The 24,205-nt window shown below is 40.3% G+C and overlaps 1 protein-coding gene across 7 annotated transcripts in view; it reads left to right on the forward strand.

Moving 5' to 3' along the window:
- The window catches only part of SFSWAP (splicing factor SWAP), a 104,954-nt gene that overhangs the window by 28,851 nt on the left and 51,898 nt on the right, over positions 1–24,205 (forward strand). For all 7 annotated transcript variants that reach the window (XM_024205744.2, XM_024205747.2, XM_024205745.2 and 4 more), the window contains exons 8-11: positions 2,429–2,675; positions 3,401–3,532; positions 3,900–3,993; positions 18,758–18,926. In XM_024205744.2, the coding sequence (XP_024061512.1) occupies positions 2,429–2,675; positions 3,401–3,532; positions 3,900–3,993; positions 18,758–18,926 (642 nt within the window). The remainder of the gene's footprint in view (positions 1–2,428; positions 2,676–3,400; positions 3,533–3,899; positions 3,994–18,757; positions 18,927–24,205) is intronic.

A 24,205-nucleotide genomic window follows, 5' to 3' on the forward strand; every position in this document is an offset into this window, starting at 1 on the left:
AGATAATTAGACAATCAAGAAATGCACCAATCTTTCCATATACAGAGTATTGGATGTTAAATGGTCATAATTTTCAAATCTGTATCAAGTTCTAAAAATTTACACATAATCCTATTTGTATTTTGCAAAGTTTTTACTAAGTCGCATCTGAAATTATTGCATGGATTTTTTTTTCTGTTCCATTGTTTAAATTTTACAAATATCGCTGCATAGTAATTGATAGAATGCATGTTTAAAGTCAGTTAAAGATTAAACTAAAATTTTGAACTTTGGGAATGTGAAATCATTGCACTGAATTTCCTTGGCTTCTAAATCTGTTAAGCAATATAACCAGCCATTGATAAATCACTAGCTAAAAGGTGTATCGTTCTTACTACAGTACTTTGCACGTATCATGAGTAAAGTTTGGGGTTAAACGAGAGGGGAAGGATTGTAGAATTCCAAAAACTAGACATTGCAACTTTCAGTGGTAAAATAAAGAACCTCACGGAATGACAGGAACCTCTGAATTAAAACCCTATTGAGCTAGATGGAGGTAGTTCATTCTCCCCTGCATTTGTGGAATACCACCTTATAGAAGAACCAGAGCAGTTCTTCTGTACAGGCATGGGGCAGTGTATGAGAAGCCTGATACGCTCTCTGCATTGAAGTGAAATCAACTTTGTGAGGGTTTCATATTGTCAAAGATGGGAATTGGGGGCAGACGTGCTGAATTGAAGATTCCTCATGCTTATACCATGTGCATTTACCTGTAGGCATCTCTCTCAACTTGAAGCCCTGGTTCTCTTTTCTGTACTTCAAAGATAACCTCTTTGATCTGAGATACAAGTCTAGCTCAGCTATTACCATTCCTATGCTGCTTCATTATGGAGATTGCATCTTGAGTTGCCATGTTTACCTCCCAATTCTCTTTGGAGAATATTTGGCTTCCACTGGATGCCATTTCTTTCACAATAACCGTTTGTTTATTCCTTGGTGCAAGACAGAATGCAAGGGACAGCTGTGGTAATTCCGCTGTTAGATTTTAAATATGGGTGAAATACAGGGCTCATGAAAATGAAGGTTTTAAAAACCTGGCTTTACAAGTATGTGCCATTCAAACTTCCTACACAGGTCTATCGATGCATCTCAAGCTTAGTGTACAATATCACTACTTTTCTAGTCCTGAGCCTTTCCAGACCTGCCCTTCACCCAAGCCATCATACATTTTGCTTTGAATAGAGACTTGAGATAAGCTTAAACCCTCTCTCCGGGTCTGAACATCTCTGAACTTCGGAGTTTGTCCTCTCTACTGTAGAGAAAAATCCACTGGCAATGGATGAGACCAACCAACTTATTTTCACAAGTGAAAATTATGCTGTTCATAACTAAACACCAGTGGCACATTCAGCTGGTGTTTCATAAAAGAGGGATTCATACATCTATAATTAATAGAATAACACATTAACAGCTGTGAATTTTGTATTTTTTGTCTCTTGAGGATGAAATTATAATTTTGTTGTGCCACTAGCGCATATGAATTATGCAGGCTTTTGCAGCCCATGACAGTGAGGCTATAAGCTACTGCTGAAGTATTCTAAGTAGACATTCCTCTGTAAGGCATATTCCAGCTACAACCAAAAACCCTTGCAAACTTTAATGTTTCAGGTTTTGTGCATGCATATATAGTTTTTAAGCTAATTAATTGGGCAAATTGTTTCTTATTCTACATGACTGGATACAGATTAAATTGTAACTTTAAGTCCAAAAGTTTGTAATGCAACTATATCTTTAATATTAAAAAGGGGGAAATTGCTTAACCAGGCAACCTGGATTTTTGGCAGTTTATGTAAACTAACATTTTACTTGTCCTGGGTAACCTGGAAAGATTCATTAATCTTTTTTCTACAAGTATTTAGAATTAAGTAAACCTTTACTAGAACTTTTCTGTATTAAAATTAATTTTACTCTAATAGTACCTCTCTGATTAATGTTCTAATTTTCTTTCCTCAAATTAAAGAAGCTGATTTTGAGTATAAAATACAAATTATTTTTCCTAATATTTACAGTGCACACATGGTTTTAATTTAGCTAAAACTTAGAAAGTATTAACTTTCATGAAGAAAAATTGCATGTTAGCATGCTTTTCATGTGCCTTTAGTGGTTCACTTCACTGCTCATGCCTATTTGGTTTCCAGTTGGCCTTGGATGTGCTCTGATACCACCTTCAATATGTCTGTCTCATTTAACCTAAATGTGTTGATGTGAACCATATTCCTTTTCTTATACCAGAAAAATAGATAAAACATTACTTGATTTGAAATATGAATCAGTGACATTCTAGTTATGGTAGCAGGGCAGAAAATCTATTTTTTTATCGTGCTTTTTCTTCAAACTTCCTGAACTATTGATCTTAAAACAAATGGGTTTTTTTTAAATTGCTTTATAGCAACAATGGCAGCCATGTATTACAGTTACTATATGCTACCCGATGGAACCTATTGCCTGGCACCTCCACCCCCAGGAATAGATGTTGCCACCTATTACAGTGCACTGCCTGCAGGGATGACTGTATCAAGCACTACGGGAGTAACATCAGTAACCTCAGTACCTCCACCTCCTGGTACTACACCTCCACCTCCCCCAGATACAACTGATTCCAATAGTGGGTTGAAATCTACTATACCTGCTCCAAGGTACCATACTTTCATGTTATATGTATATTTCCTATATTCAGCTTGAAAAAATATTGTTTTTTAAGCAATGAAGGTTTAATTTTAGTTTCACTAATGTAATGGAATGTCTCTTATTGACAGTATGTAGGGGTGATGGTTAGTTCATAGTTTGGACTCAAATGTGGTCAGGCACACTACAAATACATTATACATTCCTAGAAACATAATTATTACCACACATAAAATCCATTTAAAATATTAAATGTGTTCTTTTCCTGCATGAAATTGATCCATATCTGAGGCATGTTTAATTTAGCTGTGTGACATTAAAAACATATCAGGTTAGATTGCTTGTGATTAGTTTAGACACTTGTAACAACTGTTTTTGTTTAAAGCAGCTTGGATTATGTGCACCACTACTGTATAAACCAATTTAAAATATTTTGAAACAATTTTATTAATTTGCTGTATTTGTGATTGTTTCCAGAGATTCCTCAGATAACATTGGTGCAGAATATCTCATTTTTATGAGACTAGGTGAACCAGATGATCGATTGCATGTATGGTTTATCGTAATTTATGGCTTATCATAATAAATTTTTTGCTTGAAAGCAAATATTTAATCTCTAGAAGTACATGGCAGCCCAAAGAGTGAACTTCTGTATAAAATTTTTGGTAAAGCAATAATCAAATTGAAATGTGTTCATATCTCCTATTTATAAATAATGGACTTCTGATGTTTGCAGCACAATTGCTCCAGTGGTTGCCATTATCCCACCACCTCCAGATATCCAACCTGTTATTGACAAGCTGGCTGAATATGTTGCTAGGAATGGAATTAAGTTTGAAACCAGTGTTCGTGCCAAGAATGATCTGAGGTGAGAAAGTCTTCTCTTAACTTTCATTTTATATTCTTTAAAAAAAAAAATCAGCTGGACTGTTTATTTTATTGGCAATGCATGCATTTCTGAAGAAAAGTGTTTTAAGGAAGGTATTTGGTAATTTTTTATGTTAAAATTCAAGGGACCACTTAAAGTTAATGCTAAAACATGAATGCTAAAACTCAGAATCCAGAAGTTGAGCTTCTGAATGCATGTATCCCCTGGGAATTTAGGCATAAGCTATTATATTTCAGAACACCAAATAGTGTTCCTGTGCCTGAGGTAGTGAGATGGTAAATGATTGTTGGCATTTGCTTTGTTCATGTGTATATTTCACAAATTATTTGTCCTTCTCTCTTAATAGGTTTGAGTTCCTGCAACCATGGCACCAATATAATCCCTACTATGAATTTAAGAAACAATTCTTCCTTCAAAAAGAGAGCAGTGACAGCTCTCAGGTATGTTTATGATGGGACAGGTGGTTGGGAAGGTAGATCATTTTGTTCTCTTTTGTATTCTACATTCAGAGAGTAATATGTAAAACTGATTCCTGTAGAAAGCGTTTGTGTTGGGGGAGGGACTTGGATGTCTTTTATTTCATGTAACATAAATCCATCAGATTTGTAGCTTTACTCTAGTATAGCATAAGCAAACAATCATTGTGATGACAATGTGAAAAGTGAAACATCCTGAGAACCTTTTGAGCAAATTACGCAGCTGCTATGTGGAGATCCAAAACCCAGAGTGGCACTCTGTTCCCATGAACCTTAGGAGCACAGCAGTAGCAGTTACCTCTTCTTGCATGCCTCAGCCTGCTGTCTCTAAGGCAGCTCTTAGTTTTTCTGGTCCACTACCTCTCAAACAAACTTTAACCGAGAAGGTCAGTGTAATCTGGCAGCTGTCCTGATTGTTCTTAATTGAGAAGACCTGCTTCTTTCTGCGTCCCACTGAATTTCTGCTTTTGGAGAAAACACAGAACACACATGATTGAAGATAGAGAAGCAAAGTGGAAGAAGGCAAGAAAATTAGTTTTTGTGGATTTATGAAGCTTTTTGGCTAAGTAGTAAATTGCCACATGAGCAGGTTCAGTATTCTCACAGGCTGTGGATATAATAGGACAGAGCAGCATGTTGAAAGTGATTCTAAAAAGGACTTTAAATTGTTCTTACCAAACTACCCAGTCAAGAACAACTTTGCCTGTCAGGCTCCTAGTAAGCTGTCTGTAGAGCAAAGGCAGCAGCGGGAGGACCCTTCCTAGAAGCAGTGATGACATCCATACAAATGAATTACTGTGCAGTAATTAAACCCAAACCCTTTCTTTAGAGCATATGGCCAAGCAGTTTGGTCTCATGACTCTCAGCAGATGCCTGTTTTTTCCTCTCTCATTAGCCGTCTATGACTGCTATAGAATCTTTCAGAACTTTGTCTTCAGATATCCTCTAACCAGAAGCTTCTTTTAAAGTGACAGTAACTTTGTACATAACTCGGTGAAGCACGTGTAAGGATTAAATATATGCATTTCTATTTTAAACTATTTTAGAGAGTTTACAGTGCAAATTCAAGGGTATGTGAGCTTGGGTTATAGAATGGCAGTATTGCAGCTAAGGAATATTCTTACTAACAAATTTTCCATTACATAGTGTAGGCTGCTCTTAAATTAGTAGACTTTGTAGGAATGAATGTGCTGCACAGTAGTTTTGTTTTAAACAATTAACTTTGGCATATAATTAGTTCATTAGTACATAAAACCATTCACAATTTGAAGATCTGCAGCTAATGGTGAGTAATGGGCAGTGTCTCTTTACTAACAATTTCCTCCTTTTCATGGATATATATCAAATTCTTAATGTAGTTCTAACATAGTCCTATTTAATTTATTAGCTAGTGTATGCTAGTATTTATAAGGCATATTTTCTGTACTCCAGAAAATTTGTGAAATTGAAGCAATTTTCTAGGAAATTGTATCAGTTATTCTACTTGGTAAGACTTTATCTTGTATAGTATTTTAACTTGTACTGGATTTCAGTAATGAATGAAGTGCTTTTTAAAACAATTTATTTGTAAATTATTCATAGACTCTTAAAACTACAAGATTTTAATAGAAACTAATAATTTTTAGGCAAAAAGTATCTTTTCTTCAATATCCAGCTATTCTTCATGAAGTATACTAGCAAAAGCAGTGGGCTTACATTCTATATTAGTTGCCTAGATTAATAAGAATTTATTTTAAAAAATTGTGAGGAAATGATGCATCAAAGAAAAGTGATGTTAAGGATTGCCATTTAAAGTTGAAGTATTGAAACTTTCAGACCTGGTGATGAGTATAGCTAAGAAGCCAACGGAGCATGATTAAATAAGTTCCTTGAGATTTTGTGTAACTATATGAACTTTCCCTTCTGTAGTTGTGCAGATAATTCCCTTACTTTTCTAAAAGATGAAAGCTATTTGTGCTTTTAATATTATGGCTAATGGTATTTTCTTTGCATACTTTATTCATATAACCAAATATAAAGCCTTTGATGCCTGCTTCTGCATCATTTTAAATCAACTTTTACCATTGACTTCAGCAGGTACAGGATCAAGTCCTCAATGCTATTTTATCACTCTAAACTGTTTATAGATTAGTTCATGCTTGGCCAATGAATGGCTGCAGAGGGAGGGATGGATGAAAACCTCTGATGGCTGAAATATAAAATATGGAATGGGTCCCTCCTTAACATTTAAAATCTTAAAACAATAAGTATATTGAGAAGCAGCCAAACAATCTATTAGGGAAGGGTTATTGAAATAAAAAAGTTTTCTTTTTTGTTCATATAATTCTCAGACCCTTAAGTCTTTCAGCTCTTTTTTTATGGAGAACATGCCAAATAGCCTTCATTTAATGTATATTTTTACCGTGGCATTTTCCCATACCAGAATAGTTGAATCTTATGACAATAAAGCCACTTGTACTTCTAATAGTATCACCCCTGTTGAGGATTTCAAAGCATCTAGGGAATTGCGTTCTAACAGTTTAGTTCACAAATACCAATGGCAGCTCAAAGTATCCATAGTAAGAAAGAGGCTTCCTGTTTCTCTCTCCTTATTGAAGTCTGTTGCTAATTATTTCACATGCATCGTTAGCTTAAAGTGTTGCACACAGCCAAAACAATTGTGCTCTAATGTGGAAAGCTCTTAAATAATTAAGCCCCAATCTGTGTTTTTAATTTCCATTTATAAGTTACTTTTTACACTGAAATGGTTTCTTAATGACCCTATCTTCACGTTCTGATTGAGGGGAAGGGCTGGGTGATCTTTGAAACTCAGACAGGAGGCTGTCAGACGGGTGGCCTGACAACAAGCCAAGCCAAGCTTCTGTGCTGTGACCCTACACAGATGTTTCCTCCCAGAATCAAGAAAGGAGCCACTCAGGTGGTTCCCCTTATCTCCCCTCTTACCCGCCTTCCCTCTTTTTTTGCATCCCAATAACTTTTGTGGGAGTTATGGCAAAAACTAGTGAACAAAGGAGGTTTCAAGCCGGTAGTGGGAGGAAGAAGAGGTGCTTCTGCTGCTGCCATTGCTATTATGGAAGAGGATCCAGGTGTGCATGAAAACCAGCCCTCTTCTTGAGAGATGGTTTTGTGAATACTTCGGATCTGCCCTGAATTATTGCTAAAAGCAAGGAGTTCACTTCTTAACCCATTTCTGGTTAGTAACAACCTCACCTCATTCCATCTCCCTTCAGGGGGCTTCAGAGCAAGAAGTGGTAATGATGTAGTGCTGCTGCTGATAGAGAAATAAATTGTTTTCCCTATAGCAGCAACTTGGAGTAGTTTAAAGTCACTGACTAGCTCTCCCATGATCTTTGTCAAAGAATGTATAAATACCAATTAAGAATTATTAAACAGGATATTGTATGTTAGAAGTGGCATGACCTTCCATTCTGATCATTGTAAATGGTCTTCATTGATTCTGCTGAAGGCCCCCCAAGGAGCTTGAGACCAAGAACAATACAAATTCGAGGGAGGGTAGCTTTGGGCATTAATTTTGAAACTGCAACTCCTTAAAAAAATAGCTGAAGTAACGCTACTGGCAAAACAAAGAAATTAATGGAAAACCATTATTCTTTTAAATCATCCCATATTATTTAGGCATTGCAGGCAATTTGTATGTATAATTTGTGGCTTTATATGTGTAATTTAATATGATATATTCAGAATTAACCAGGAACAGCAGAATGCCTCTATATTCACTCATATTTTTTCACTGTTTAAACCTTTAATACATTTTTAATGCATTGTTTGTGGTTATTAAGTTGTTTAGATTTACTTTAAGTTCAAAAAAACCCAAAGAAACATTAGGTCTGGTTATTACCAGCAGGGTTACTGATATATATTGCAGCTAATCAGGCTACTCTTTTGAAATGGCTGGAAGATTTCCAGCTCCATCATATTACAGCCATTTTGGCCAGAGCTAATATTATAAAATTCAGTCTGTTGGACAGCATGAAGTGAGAATTATATGTATAACAAATAAGTTATATGTTGGGTATCATCTAAGCAAAATTGTTGGTAAATTGACTTTTATAGTGGTTCTAATTTACCTATTTATTGGAGAGGAGTGAGGGAATGGGTTTTAGGTAATATCTTACAATTAAGACACGCAAATCTAGTTTCTGTTCTGTTAAATTAGTGAAGAGCGTATATTTTGTAGTAATTGTACTTGATGAAATGTTACAAAAAATAGATAAAATATTTGACTGCAATTTCTCTAGTTGAGGGGAAAATCTTATGCAACATTGCATCCGTTCTTTCAAAGAAAAAGTGGAAAAAATGTGTTTTCTCTAAGTATAATTGATTTTGTATTGAAATGTTCAGCTCTCTCAAAAATGTTTGTTTCCTTTTCATAGATTCATAGACTCTAGGACTGGAAGGGACCTCGAGAGGTCATCGAGTCCAGTCCCTTGCCCTCATGGCAGGACCAAATACTGTCTAGACCATCCCTGATAGACATTTATCTAACCTACTCTTAAATATCTCCAGAGATGGAGATTCCACAACCTCCTTAGGCAATTTATTCCAGTGTTTAACCACCCTGACAGGAACTTTTTCCTAATGTCCAACCTAAACTTCCCTTGCTGCAGTTTAAGCGCATTACTTCTTGTTCTATCCTTAGAGGCTAAGATGAACAAGTTTTCTCCCACCTCCTTATGACACCCTTTTAGATACCTGAAGACTGCTATCATGTCCCCGCTCAGTCTGCTCTTTTCCAAACTAAACGAACCCAATTCTTTCAGCCTTCCTTCATAGGTCATGTTCTCTAGACCTTTAATCATTCTTGTTGCTCTTTTCTGGACCCTCTCCAATTTCTCCACATCTTTCTTGAAATGCGGTACCCAGAACTGGACACAATCCTCCAGTTGAGGCCTAACCAGCGCAGAGTAGAGCGGAAGAATGACTTCTCATGTCTTGCTCACAACACACCTGTTAATGCATCCCAGAATCATGTTTGCTTTTTTTGCAACAGCATCACACTGTTGACTCATATTTAGCTTGTGGTCCACTATAACCCCTAGATACCTTTCTGCCATACTCCTTCCTAGACAGTCTCTTCCCATTCTGTATGTATGAAACTGATTGTTCCTTCCTAAGTGAAGTACTTTGCATTTGTCTTTATTAAATTTCATCCTGTTTACCTCAGACCATTTCTCCAATTTGTCCAGATCATTTTGAATTTTGACCCTATCCTCCAAAGCAGTTGCAGTCCCTCGCAGTTTGGTATAATCTGCAAACTTAAGCGTACTTTCTATGCCAATATCTAAGTTGTTGATGAAGATATTGAACAGAGCCGGTCCCAAAACAGACCCCTGTGGAACCCCACTCGTTATACCTTTCCAGCAGGATTGGGAACCATTAATAACTACCCTCTGAGTACGGTTATCCAGCCAGTTATACACCCACCTTATAGTAGCCCCATCTAAGTTATATTTGCCTAGTTTATCGATAAGAATATCATGCGAGACCGTATCGAATGCCTTACTATAATATAGGTATACCACATCCACCGCTTCTCCCTTATCCACAAGACTCGTCATCCTATCAAAGAAAGCTATCAGATTGGTTTGACATGATTTGTTCTTTACAAATCCATGCTGGCTATTCCCTATCACCTTACCACCTTCCAGGTGTTTGCAGATGATTTCCTTAATTACTTGCTCTATTATCTTCCCTGGCACAGAAGTTAAACTAACTGGTCTGTAGTTTCCTGGGTTATTTTTATTTCCCTTTTTGTAGATGGGCACTATTTTTGCCCTTTTCCAGTCTTCTGGAATCAATCCTGTCTCCCATGATTTTCCAAAGATAATAGCTAGAGGCTCAGATACCTCCTCTGTTAGCTCCTTGTGTATTCTAGGATGCATTTCATCAAGCCCTGGTGACTTGCAGGCATCTAACCTTTCAGAAAGGTTAGGTGGATTTTCATATATAATTTGTCCTGCATCCTTCTATTATATAGTAAAGAACACTGAATAAGTGAAAGGGTCAAGAAAGAGGCAATGTACATGAACAAAATAAGTCTGCTTCAACAACAGACTTAGTATGAAACATTTTTGACCACCTTGCATAGGCAGCAGTTAATGAAAGTTGCATTAATTTGCTATTCTTTAACATCTATATTCAGAGGAAACAGGTTATAAAGCCCTTGCCTGTCCTTCTGAGAAACTGAATACATGTGTTGACAAAGTAGAGAGAGACATTTGGGGTTATGTGTATTTGGATTCTTTTCCTTCCATTTCTCTAGTGTTCCTGGGTAGCTCCTCTGGAAGTGGTGAAGAAAAATATGTTGACTTGATTCCTCACTCTAGTTATTGCAGTGGGACAACAAGAGAATGCTAAACACTTGCTATTAATTTCATTCAAGGTGTAGGCAAAAGTAATTACTGTAAATTACAAAGTTTACATTTATGTTGCTATTCAAACTGATATATTTTGAAGACTAGACCTGCCTGTTTAGCATTGTGAGGCTTAACAAATTTTTAAAGTAGTTTAGATATCACTGGATGTACAACAGACATTATTCTCCTCAAAACTCCCCTCTGCATCCCAATCGAGAAAGGTGTAAAGCAAGGAGATACGATTTCACCGAAGTTTTTCACCGCCTGTCTCAAAATGGTTACGAACAAGATCAATTGGAGGAGTGGTGTTAACATAAATGGAGAACGATTATCTCATCTCAGATTTGCGGACGACATTGTACTAATTGCCAAAAGCACCAACCAACTGCAGAGCATGCTATGAAGACTCAACAAGAAAAGCAGTCAGGTAGGCCTGAAAATGAACCGCTGCAAAATGAAATACATGCAATCAGACGTCTTACGAAAATCCCGAATAACGATAACAGGAGAAGAAATCGAAGAAGTGGAACAGTACATATATTTGGGCCAAGAAGTTAATATGCACCAAGACCTGAACGGAGAACTCTCGCAAAGGATTCGGGCGGGATGGTGTACGTTTAATTCCATCAAGGACGTCCTCAAAGGAAAAATCGACAAGACCACATGTACAAATATCTTCAATTCAACAGTGCTGCCAGCCATGCTGTATGGCAGTGAAACGTGGGCACTGACGAAGAGAGAAGAGCAGCGGCTGTTGGTAGCTGAAAGGGCAATTGAACGAGCTATGTTGGGAATTTCCCTTCTGGATCACATCCCAAATGAAATGATCAGAGAACACAGCGGTGTGAAAGATACTGTCGTGGAAAGCAGATATAACAAGATGCAATGGGCGGGCCACACAGCACAGCTCACGGACAATAGGTGGACCGCAATCATTGCTGAGTGGTACCCGCAAGAACAGAAAAGACCACCCGGTCGGCCTCCAAGAAGATGGGAAGATGACATTGTTAAACGTTTCGGACGAACGTGGAGAAGAATGGCGGACGTTTTGTGATCGGCGCAGTCTTAACGACAGCTGAAGACCGACCGATCCAGGTGAAGATATCATTTGAGAAATATATTTTTACTTATAAGTCAGAATATCAATAGTCATGACAGAACACTCCAGTATGATGAGAGGAGCCAAGACTTGGAAACTTTCCCCAGTGCCTGTTAGCATTAACATTTAAAATGACCTTTGCTCTCAGGTTTCCTAAAGACCATGTATATTTAAATTCCTTGAGACATCTTCATTCACCAATCAGTCCTATCTCAAATTAGTTGTCTTCCCTGAATAATTAATTCTACCCTTCTCCACTTCATGGGAAGGCATTCTTAACAAATAATCTAAGGTCTATCTCTGGCTGTGTTTTTCTTTTCTCTTGCAATAGGTATAAAGTTATTTACACCTGATTTAGCTCATGGAGCTGCATGCCATAAACCAACTTAAATTCTAATGATGTCACTAACTGTATCAGATAAAAGAGAGATCTGCAAATTCAGTTTTTCATTTCTGAAATGTCGATATAAAATCAAAGGATTTTTATCCTTCAGCTCTTTTTATATTTAGAAAATATAAAAAATTATATTTATTTTATGTCATCATAAAAATGTTAACACTGCTGTTTTATGGCACTGTCAAGTGTTTACCTTCAGCTTTTATTTTATAATGTTATTGTAAACCGTAACTTGAATGAAATATTTCCATAATTTTCTGGAAAACTCACTCTTTTACTTGGAGAGAGAATCTGATAACTAATAAAGATAAACAAACTGAAACTGCACGAAAAATAGGTGGAATAGAACAGGCATCAACCTATTTATTAAGTTTTTGTACGCATCAGAAACAGGGTCTGTTACTGCATATCTATTGACAAATTGCTATAATTTGTTTACATTTAGGAAAGCTGGTGAGAATATTTTCAGTTAAATTCAATTTTGTTGAAATGTGCAGTTTCATCAAAGCTGAGATGTATTAGCTTTCATTGGGAAGCTTTTTTGGTTCATGGTTCTCTGGTGACTTCGAGAGAGAGAGAGAGAGAGACTCAAATCAAAAAGCTCATGTTCTTCTGAATATTGTCCTTATGGGTGCTCCACTTCAGGAGTGTGTGCATCCCCTGCATTTTTGATTGGAGTCTTTTGGTAGTAGTGTCCATTTCCCCCTGTGCAAGTGACCCATACTATGGATATATAGAATTGCACAGGCAAACCACCCTTGGTTTCTTCTCAACTGCCTTCAGCCTGATACGGAGGGTTGAGCATGACAGCTTCATGTTTACTTAGCGTAGTTTACATAGTGGTATGTAGTTTAGTTTGGGGCTGTCGTTTCCCGTTTGTGTTTCACCATTTGAGGGGTTATTTTGGACTTTTTGTCTCTGGGGTATGCCAAGTTCCCTAGGCTTTAAAAGTTGTCTTTCCTATGGGGAAGCTATCCCAGTTAGAGGTGTACATTTTTGGGTCTTCATTGTTTGGGAGATCCCATATACCGGCAAAATATAAGATCTGCTCCTCATTCAAAAGTAGATCTTGTGAGAACAAGGAAATAAAATTCGAGCTCTTGATGACGAATCAAGCCCTAAGACCAGCTTCTGACCCTGGATCCAAGAGCTATCTTGTACACCAGCTTCTGAGCACACTTTGTGCCCCGTCTACCTCTGGGTCCCGGTCACTGAGCGCTGGGGGAGGTAGCTGGAGGTGGGTCTCATTTCCCCTTGAGAGTGGCCATGCATGGGAAGAGGAAGTCCTGTCCCTTCCTAGCCCAACCAGGAGTAGCAGCTAGGAGCTCCTGGCTGGGGCGCTCCCTGCAGCATGTGGGAGATCAGACCCACCTCCACCTCCGGCTGCAGAAGTGCCGCAGCTGCTGCCTTCAGAGTCCAGCTCTAAAGGCAGCGCAGAATTGAAGGCGGCAATCACGCAACCCCCCTACAACAGCTTCGTGACCCACCATGACCCCTTTTTGGGTGGGGGACCCCCATGATTACAACACTGAATTTCAGATGTAAACATCTGAAAATGTGAAATTGACTAATTTTAATACCCTCTGGTCCTGAAATTGACCTTGAATTTGGTAGGGCCCTACCCATAAGGAGGTGACACCTCATACTAATATCTCGTCATCATCTGAGACTGCAATGCCCCCACCACCTTCCTTGGTAGTTGACTTCAGGCAGTTACAGGAGCTGATGAAACGCCTTTAGTAGAGGTCCAGGATTCCTTTTTGTAAACTGGATGTTTTACGTACTTCTGTACATATGGCCCGCCGTGTCAATAAAACTATGCTAGAGCCTGCCAATACCATCTAGCAGACTCCACCTACATCACCTCCTACTTGTAAACTTGCTGACAAAAAACAGTGTGTCAGCTCCGGTTTCAGAGTTTTATTTTCACATCCAACATCGAATTCCCAGGTAGTGGATGCAGTTTAATGAAGATGGTAGACAACACAATACTAAATCTACCTCTTATCACAGAAACCGGCTTGACTTCTTTGGTCGTAAAAGTTATTCCTCTGAAACGTTACAGTTCAGATCAGTGAATCATCAAGCGCTTATGTCAAAATATGATTATTTGAATTACAATGAGTTTAACGGCTTTATTGAACTTTTACCAGAGAATCCACATGAACAATTGAAGACCATGAAGTGCAACTCTTAGTAAAAACACTATTGCAGGCCTCCTTAGATGTAGCCTGTACTGCAGCCTGAACCGTTTCCACTGTGATCATGATGCAACAAGCATCTTGGCTTCAGTTGTCCTTCACTAGGGAGGTACAGAGTACTGCAGAGGACCTTCCCTTTGATGGTCACTATGTACAGGTGGCTCACTTGACATCTTGAAGGATTTGAGGGCCATGCATAAGTCCCTCAGATTTTTTTACGCCTGTAGATAAGAGAATGTAGCAGGTCTCAAACAGCACAGAGATCTCACCCAGTTCACTTTTCTAATTTCCGTAGACCACCTGAACCACCAGCTAAGAGACAAGGTATTCAAAAAAGTCAGCTGCTGCTGCTACCAATTCATCTCAGCCACCCATGTTGTCTAAACGTTTGGCATTTGATGGTTTGGTCGAGAGTCTGAACCTTCTGCTTGATACCATTCTTCGCTCCCCCCCCCCCCCGACACTTTCCTGTTTTCACTCTTCAGGGGGAAGAACATCTGATGTATGGATATTGGAGGTCATAACATCTGGTTATTCTGTCTTTCACCTCCATTCCTTTCTCATATTCCCTCTTCCCTGTCCCTTTTCAGGGACCTATCTCACAATCAGTTGCTGAGACAGGAAGTCACTTCCCTTCTATGCTCCCTTCCACTAATCAGAGCCAAATCTGTCAAGATCGTGACACTGTGGCCTGTATGTTTTTCATCAATTGTCAGAGTGGGGTGTGCTCAGTCTCTCTCTCCCTGGAATTGATACATAGCTAACCAGATAGTCATTTCAGCTTCTTACGTTCTGCATATATAGAACACCATGACTGATGACCTCAGCAGATGCTTCTTCTAGAGTTGTGAATGGGAGGTGGAGTCACAATTCCTCAAAATATTTCTAACCTGTGGGTTTCCAAAAGTGGACCTTTTTACCATCACAGCCAGTGCAGAGTGCAAGAAGTTCTGCTTGAGAGGTGGACTTTGTCCTCAATCACTAGGAGATGCCGTCCTCATTTCATGGCTGAAGGGCCGCCTTTATGCTTATCCACCAACACTCTTGCTCTTGACAGTTCTCAACGAGATCAAGCAAGACACGGTCTCTTTGATTGCACTGACTAGGTTTGGTATCCTTACCTAGTTTGATTCACTTCTCGTCCACCACTGAGACTTCCAAACAGTCGCCACCTGTTGTCTCAGGAGAACACTCAGGCCCTTCATTTCAGTTTGGATGCTATGTGATTCTAAGTGTAGCTTCTAGATGGTTCTCGGTGACAGAGATTGCCCATTCAACAGAGGTACAGCAGGTATTGTTTAATAGCAGAAAGATCGCTGCAAGAAATACCTTCAGAAATGGAAGAGATTTCACCATTGGTGTACCCGTGATCAAGTCTCTCCTGTTCGCTTTTCCCTTGCCACTATTCTGGATTACCTGGTAGAATTAAAAACATCAGGTCTCACTGTGAGTTCCATTGAAGTTCGCTTGGTGATCATAACAGCTTTTCACTTTGTGCAAGGTTTTCAATCTCTGCTAACCCCACAACGTCAAGATTCCTTAGAGGACTGAGGAATCTTTTTCCACAGATTAGACAGCCTATTCCATTATGGAACTTGAACCTTATCCTTAATTGCCTCAACCAATCCAGTGCTGTGTTTGAATAGAAGTAATTATTAACTCTAGTTAAAGCAGAAAGCTGCTATGCTTTTGTCTCTTTAAAGGAGCAGTGTACTTCATTACTTCTCTGAATGTTCCAGGTAAGGACTGGACATTTCAGGGAAGACGGTTTTGTGGAAATTTAGGTGGTGGGTGTGCTGGTCTCTAGCCAAGTGAGCCCAGAGTGTGACTGTAGTGTAACCAGCAAGTTGCTGGAGTCAAAGTTGCTGAATCTGACCTGCTCAACACACACACACTCAGGGAACTGCATGTTTTCTGCTGGCTGTTAGCGTCTGAGCTGTGAGCCACAGCAGCAGAGCATTTAAGGTTCCAGGTAGTATGTGATACAACCTCTCAGTGGTCTGCAGTGCACCCCGAATTGGAACATTGGCATAGTTATTATTGGGGCATTTAGTGTACTGCATGAAGTACACTGCAAGTTGTATATGTGGGTGAAATGATAGTCACTACACTCTCGAATGAACTCACACAGAAAAATAAGACAAAAACACCATATCACCCATGGGTGAACACTTTTCTCATAACCATGGCTCTAGATCTGTCCTTGGTCCTCATTCTCCAAGGAAACCTTCAAAAGACTAGCCTGGGAGCTTAAATTGATAACTTTACAAGATACTAACAATTGTGGACTTAATAAAGACACTGGATTTATGGCTTATTACCACAATCTGTAACCCACTGACCCTCCTTTTTTCTGTGACTGCAGAGGTGTTAACTGGCCACTTCACCTTGTGTTAACTTGTCTCTTACAACTTATGGAAAACAATTCAACCTTGTATTTCACTTTGGCACTCCGTGTTCTACACTATGAATTTACTTAGGTATGGCTTGTCTCTCGGAGGGTGAAAAATTCCTGTGAAACGTAGCTATACCAACTTAACCCCTGGTGTAGGCAGTGCCAGATTGGCAGAAGAATTCTCTTGAGGAGGTGAATTATCTACATTGATGGGAGAATTCCTCCCATTGGTGTAGGTACTGTCTATACTGATGTGCTACAGTGGCACAGCTGTGCTGCTGTAACATTTTGTGTGTGGACATATCCTGAGTACCTTTCCCAGACCTGAAGAAGAATTCTGAGTAAGCTCGAAAGCATGTCTCGTTCACCAACAGAAGTTGGTTCAGTAAAAGATAATTACCGCACCCACCTTGTCTTTCTGAGTTTCAGACCTTTCATCTCCTGATTTTGATTTTTTTTTTTTTTTTTTTCTGAAACCACATCAGACTAGGCAGGAAGCTTGGATGTCAGAAGGGCACTAGACTTCTATTTGGACAGAACCAAACTATTCAGAAAATTTTCCACAGTCTCCACCCACAGACTTTCAGGTTGGATTTCGGGGCACATTGCCATGTTATGAGTCTGTCAGCATTCAGTCTCCATCTGAAGTGCTAGCCCATTCTATGAGGTCTCAATTTATCTGGATGACAACTTGGATTTCAGTACATACATTCTCCAAACACTATGCTTTGGTTCATGCCTCTAGGTTAGATGCTGCAGTGGGCAATGCAGTTCTGTCTTCAGTATTAGACTCCGCTCCGAAGCGCCCTCCTTCCTGTTGGGATACTGCTTGGCAGTCTCCAGAAGTGGAGTACCTTTAGGGACACTACTTAAAGAAAGAGGGGTTACTAACCATGTGCAGTGACTGGGATTTGAGATGTGTACACCTTCGGGTGATCCACTACCCACTCACTCCTGCCTCATTTCCTCTGTTGGACTTTGTGGTAGAGCAGGTACAGAAGGGTGGTTCGCCCATGCAGCCCTATACATTCTTATTATGAGGCACGAGGCTGTATGGCCTTCATGTGCAGGCTGAATGGGCACTTCTATTGAAAACCTCCGATTGAAGGCACGGGAGGCTCATGCACAACTTAAGTGGAGTACTCTCAGGGGGACACACTTTGAAGAACATCAATTCCTGCACAAGATGAGTAACCTCTCCTTTTTGATTAAAAATTTTTTTTGACAGAATTCCATGTCACCAAAGCTTCAAAAGGTATTGTTTTTATTATAATGCAGAACAACAACAAATTTCAAAACCTTGACATTTGCTGCAAAATGGAATTTTCATCCTCTGCAGAGCTCTAACATTTAATTTGGACTAGTATACTAACTTAAAGAACAGTGGAGTGGTATCATGTATGGGATAGTTGATTTGTTCAGAGATTGGAAAAGAAGAATCCATGTATTGCACTACAGTGTGAAAGACACAGGTTTGGAAACTATTGGAGTTAACTTAGTTTCAGTCAATGGAGGCCAGCATATATCACGGAGCTGACATAGAAGAAAACTTGCATATACTCTTTAACGAAGTGAACTGTGACATTTCAGTGGTGTTAATTGACTCACCCCCAGAAACCAAATGAACGATTAAGGTGTTTGTTCTGACTTATAAACGCCTAAATTCCAAGAGTCCTTAATACTGCTTCTTTGCTTAGGTGAGACTGACATTTGTGATCAGCTATGGTGCTTGACCTAAGTATCTCCCTAGTTTGATGGTGGAGACAACTTGTGGTAGAGCATTTTCAGTGATGGATGTGCTAGAACTTGCACTCCTCTGCCTCTTTAAACAGTGCTCAGGTTTTGTTGATCTTCGGAGCACTTGATTTCTTAGGCTTTTCCTGTGTGGGTTAGTTAATAGGGTGGGAGTGGATTGAGGAAGAAGACTAAGATAAAATAGTTAATTTTAATAGATCTTTCAAAGAAAGAAATAAAGCAATGATAATAAAAGTAGTTGCATGTGTCCTTACCCAGAGGAAAGATGCTGGAGTCATGAAAGCTGTACATAAGGACAAACAAAGGAATATATTCTGTTCCTCTTACCACTTTCTTGTCATTTTCTAGAAAACACTGAACTTGTCTTTAAAATGTTGTATAAGAGGGCGAAGCCATTTGGGTAGTCAACTTTACGCTGTATGTTGTGAATGGATTGCATGTCAGACATTATTATTTTCAACAATTAGCTGTGGTCATTAACATTTTGAATTTCTCTTTGAAAAGGGTGTATCTTTATCAGAAGATGTTCCAGCAGATACTGCTTCTGACACACAGGGTGAAACTCAGTTTCTGGACGATCACACTTCTGAAGATGCATCTGAGATGGGTGCTCCAGGAATTAGAAAGGATTCACCTGTCAGTAAAACTATCAGCGATGGTAAATTGGTGAAAGGTATGTTGAGACAGTTGGAAGATGAAGTCTTTGTAGGCATACATTTAAAACAGATCTATAATTAGCAAGGAAAGGACTTCAGTGTAAAGGCATCAGAAAGCACCGAACTGAATAATTTGATTACTTTCATACTTCAGTGTGTCAAACTTTGAGTTTGAAACCCAAGAGGATAGTAACTTGAATGTCAAAGTTTGAAGAAAGCAGAATTGTATACGGTTGAAAACTAGTATGTAAAAGGAACTGATATTTATAGACCAGTTACTTAAAATTTTGTGGATATTAATAATTTTACATATCTGTACTACACTTGCATAATTTCTAAATGTTAACAAATGGTATGTTCTGGCTCACTCTTAAGTTTAGAAACCATGGTATAAATTTTCAGATGGGCAAAGTCCTAGCCTCCATATTTGTGGGCCTTCTTTGTTTTCAAAACTAATGCTAGGTTTAAGGCCATGTCTACACTACAAACTTACTTCATGTAAGTTGACATCAAGCCTCTGATTTAAGCAAGTCAATCTTGCGTGTCCACACTACGTTCATTGTGTCGGCAGAGTGCGTCCTCACTAGTAGGGCTTGCATTGATGCACGAAGCACTGCACTGTGGGTAGCTATCCCACAGTGCACATAGGCAAGTAGAATTTTGGGTTGGGCTTGCAATGCTTTCTGGGACCAAAACATTGTTGCAGATGGTTATAGGAACATGGTGTTAGCCTCCCATGATGCACTTACCTTCCTCCCTCCCTGAAATCAACAGCAAACAACCCAAGCCTTTTTCGCGCCTTTTTTCATAAGCCTGGGTTACACGTGCGGACACCATAGCACGATAAGCATGGACCCCGCTCAGCTGTACACTTTCTGTGAGCATTACAAACACCTCGTGCCTTATCCTGCACTATTTACACAGCTGACACAGGAGCTGCTGCGCACAACCATGTGATGCCACACAAGCAGCACTGCTGGAAGACACAGTGGAGCTATTCGCAGTTGCTGGCAACAGTCACACGTCATCTTGAAACGGTGAAACAAGCACTGACTGGTGGGACAGCATTATTATGCAGCTACGGGATGATGAGCAGTGGCTGCAGAACTTTCGAATGTGTAAGGCCACTTTCCAGGAACTGTGCTGTGTGGAGAGCTTTCCCCAGCTCTGAAGTGCAGCAATACTAAAATGAGTGCTGCTCTGACAGTGGAGAAGTGAGTGGCAATAGCTCTGTGGAAGCTTGCAACGCCAGACTGCTACTGGTCAGTGGGGGGCATCTATTTGGAGTGGGTAAATCTACCGTGGGATCTGTTCTGATCCAAGTTTGCAGTGCCATCAACAGACTTCTGCTAAGAAGGGTAGTGACTCTGGGCAATGTGCAAGACATAGTGAATGGTTTTGCCGTGATGTGGTTCCCTAACTGTAGTGGGGCGCTAGACAGAATGCATATCCCTATCTTGGGATCAGATCACCTTGCCAAAGAGTACATAAACCGAAAGGGGTACTTCTCAATAGTGTTGCAAGCGCTGGTGGATCACGGGCTGTTTCACTGACATCAACGTTGGATGGTGGGGAAGGTACAGGACGGGACGTGTGCATCTTTAGGAACACAGGTCTATTCAGAAAGCTGCAAGCAGGGACTTTCTTTCCAGACTGCAAAATAGCCATTGGTGATGTAGAAATGCCAATCATGATCCTGAGAGACCCAGCCTACTCCTTGCTTCCATGGTTCATGAAGCTGTACACAGCCTGGACTGCAATAAGGACCCGTTCAACCATAGGCCGAGCAAGTGCAGAATGGTGGTTGAATGTGCCTTTGGACATTTAAAAGGTCCCTGGAGTTGTTTGATTACTAGGTTAGACCTCAGTGAAAGCAATATTCCCATTGTTGTTGCTGCCGGCTGTGTGCTCCATAATATCTGTGAAACAAAGGAAGTAAAGTTTCTGCCAGGGTGTGGGGGTTGAGGCAGATCGCCTGGCAGATGATGTTGAGCAGCCAGAAACCAGGGTATTAAGAAGAGCACATAGAGGGGCTCTGCGTCTCCGTGAGGCTTTGAAAACCAGTTTCAGCAATGAGCCAGAGTAATGTGACACTTATCCGTGTTGTTCCTTACCAAACTCTTCCCTCCAGTGCATTTTCTCCCCTGTAAACTCCACCCCCACCAACCACCATGTGTTGAATGAATAAAGAGCCTTTTCTCTTCAATCCGTTAAGTTTTTTTATGCACACAAACACACAGAGACAGCAAAGAATAGTAAGTTAACCTGGGGCAAAAGGGCTGATAATATTGTAGTGGGGGGTGGGGGGACAAGGAAAGCCTCATAGAACGTTTGGAGGAGGAGAATGTAGAACTGCGCGATGATGGCAGCAGAGGGAATCTAGCATCCAGCTGCTTTTTTTGAACCTCAACCAGACGAATCAACATGTCAGATTGCTCCTTCATAATCCACAGCATCTCTTCCTGCGTGGCATGCTCTTGTTCCCTGCATGCTCTCCTGTCCATGTCCAGGTTCTCAGACAGTGTAATCCTCCATGCTGTGAGCTACGTCTTGTCACTCTCAGAGGCACGCAGTGACTCATTAAACATGTCCTCCCGAGTCTTCTTTTTCTGCCTTCTAAGCTGGGGAAGTCTCTGTCGCTGTGTGGAGGATGTGCTGATGGACAAGGTTTCAGCTGCAAGGAATGCGAAGCACAAGGGTAGCATTGACAGTTCATACATTGTTTCTGGTACAAGGTTAATTTTTTTTATTAAAAATACACCCCTCAATGTACTTCACTTCAAGCCACAACGTAATCACAACTGTTGGCTATTGCAAGAGTCGGTTTGCTGCTCCAGCCATGGTGAGTAAGGCCATGGAAGCATGGGCGAGAGGTCTTGCGCTGCTTCTTTTGTGAAGACATGGTTGGGATCACAGGTTGGAACTTGAGAAAAGCCCACTTCCCTGAGCAACCAGGATGGTGCTTGAGAACAGGCACCAGTATAATGCCCCCCAAATAGTTTGTTTTTTTTATAAAAGCGGCACTGGGTTGAGGGGGAATGGAGACAAACAGGAAGACACCACCCCATCCCTTTTTTTCAATGCTGCTTGCAATACACGGTCAGCCTTTCCAACCACAACCAGGGCACATGTGGGAAAGTGTGATTGTGTGGCCCAGATTTAATCAAATAGGGCAGATTACATTCTTGAATTGTTTGTGGTTTAAGGGCTATCATTGAAAATTCCCCCCATATCCCATGGGTAACCTTATGGAAAATCACTCTCCTGAGGGTAACAGAGGCAGCAAGGGAGCAGATGCTGCAAGCGTCTGGGTACAGACCTGGTCCTTATGCTGCATGCTGCAATGATGCCAGCAGAGTTAATACGGGAGTGGCGCGGGAAAGTGTCCTAACATGGTGGACAAAATAAGGCAGCCCTTCCCAGAAACCTTCTGCAAAGGATTGCAGAGTACCTCCATGAAAGCTTCCTAGAGATCTCCATGGAGGATTCCCAGGCCATCCCCGTGCACATAAGCAGTGTTTTTCAGAGAGCACCTTCTGTGTAGCTGGAGTGGCCACGGATACCCACCTCACCTACTTTTTTATTCAGATTAAACATAAATAATAGCATGTAACCGCTACAGTTTGATTGGAAATGTGTACTCACCAGAGGTACCTTCCCCAGCATGACACTCCGCCACCAACTGGTCCTGTGAAGGGATATGCTCCAGGGTTAAAAACAGTTCTTGGCTGTTGGGAGAATGGATCCTCTGCTTGCCTGTCTCACATTCTTATTATCATCATCAACAGTGTCCTCCTCGTTGTTGCTTGAGGTCGCCGGGGCTCCTGGGAGGTATCTGTGGAGTGTTTTGGGGTAGTGGTGGGGTTGCTGCCAAGATTCATATGCAGCTCCTCATAAAAGGGGCATGTCTATGGGACAGAATCGGAAAGACTGTTTGCCTCCCTTGTTTTCTGGTACGCTTGCTGGAGCTCCTTTATTTTCACACGGCACTGCTGCGTGTCCCTGGTGTAGCCTTTCTCTCCCGTGCCCCATGCGATCTTGGCATAGATGTCTGCATTTCTTCTGCTGGATCGGAGTTCTACATGCACAGATTCTTCTCCCCACACAGCAATAAGATCCACCACCTCCTGTGTACTCCATGCTGGAATGCTTTTGCAGCCTTGAGTCTCCGTGATCAGCTGTGCTGGTGAGCTCTCCACACTGGTCAAACAGGAAATGAAAATTCTCCAGAGCGGTCACAGTGGAGCACTGTGGGACACCTCCTAGAGGCCAATTGATTCGAATTATACAACGCAGTCGTGTCAACTCGTGGATGTCGAATCAAGTGCTACACCTCTCGCAGAGGTGGAGTACAGAAGTCAACTTTACAGGCCACTTAGGTCAGCAGAAGGGACTCAGTAGCGTAGACACATACGTTATTAGATTGATTTAATGTGGCTTATGTCAACCTAAGTTTGTAGTGTAGACCAGGCCTGAATCTGAGTTCACGTGCCTCTTAACTACCTGATTTGTGCCTGCAATAATAACTCAAATTTGTGGATGGTTTGTGCATTGGCAAAAGGAAGGCTACCCTTATGAAATGTTCTCTCCCCTCTCTTCCCCCTTTCCCCCCCCATTGATATCTATTATATATTACCAACTTTTTCTGTACAAGAAACTGTACTGAATTGTTTTATGCACAATAAGAAAATGCAACTAGCCTCAACAATTCTAATGATTGAAACAGTTTGTATCTCTCAGGATTAGTCTATTTCAGATGTCTACTGTTTGACAATAAATAGCATTGAGTTATTCAGCACTAGACCATATTTTTATATGGTGAGTGTTTGAACTTAGTGGAACCTTATTTTTGCCATTGCTAAGCAATTTAAAAATATAAAGACATAAAATCTGTTTTGTTTAATAATTGAAAGCACTGGGCAAAATAGAGTTGGATCAAACGGAATCTTTAAGACTTCTGCCTGATTATTTCATCTGGAAAATGCTGTAGTCTGGTTGAAGCTGCAAATATTGGAAGTATATTGAGGTCACTTTCCACAATTACTTATCTCTTCATTTGCTGGAAGAAAAAGCCTTGCTGAAGGAGAAGTCTATTTAATGCTAGATGAATTTTCTGCATGTGAGATTTTTAGCAGTTTGAGGACAATTGGGAAGATATGTTTAAGACCAACCTTGCAAAGTCAGCTAATGGAGTTGAAATGCACCAAGTCTGTGTGGTAGACGTATTTGCATTGAAGGGCCTGTTTCCTGGGCTGTTGGCATCCATTTACTTGATTTATTGGGAAAGGAAGCAAAA

Source organism: Terrapene carolina, unplaced genomic scaffold (assembly GCF_002925995.2).
Source record: "Terrapene carolina triunguis isolate 2854851 unplaced genomic scaffold, T_m_triunguis-2.0 Scaffold234, whole genome shotgun sequence".
NCBI classification, from domain to species: domain Eukaryota; kingdom Metazoa; phylum Chordata; order Testudines; family Emydidae; genus Terrapene; species Terrapene triunguis.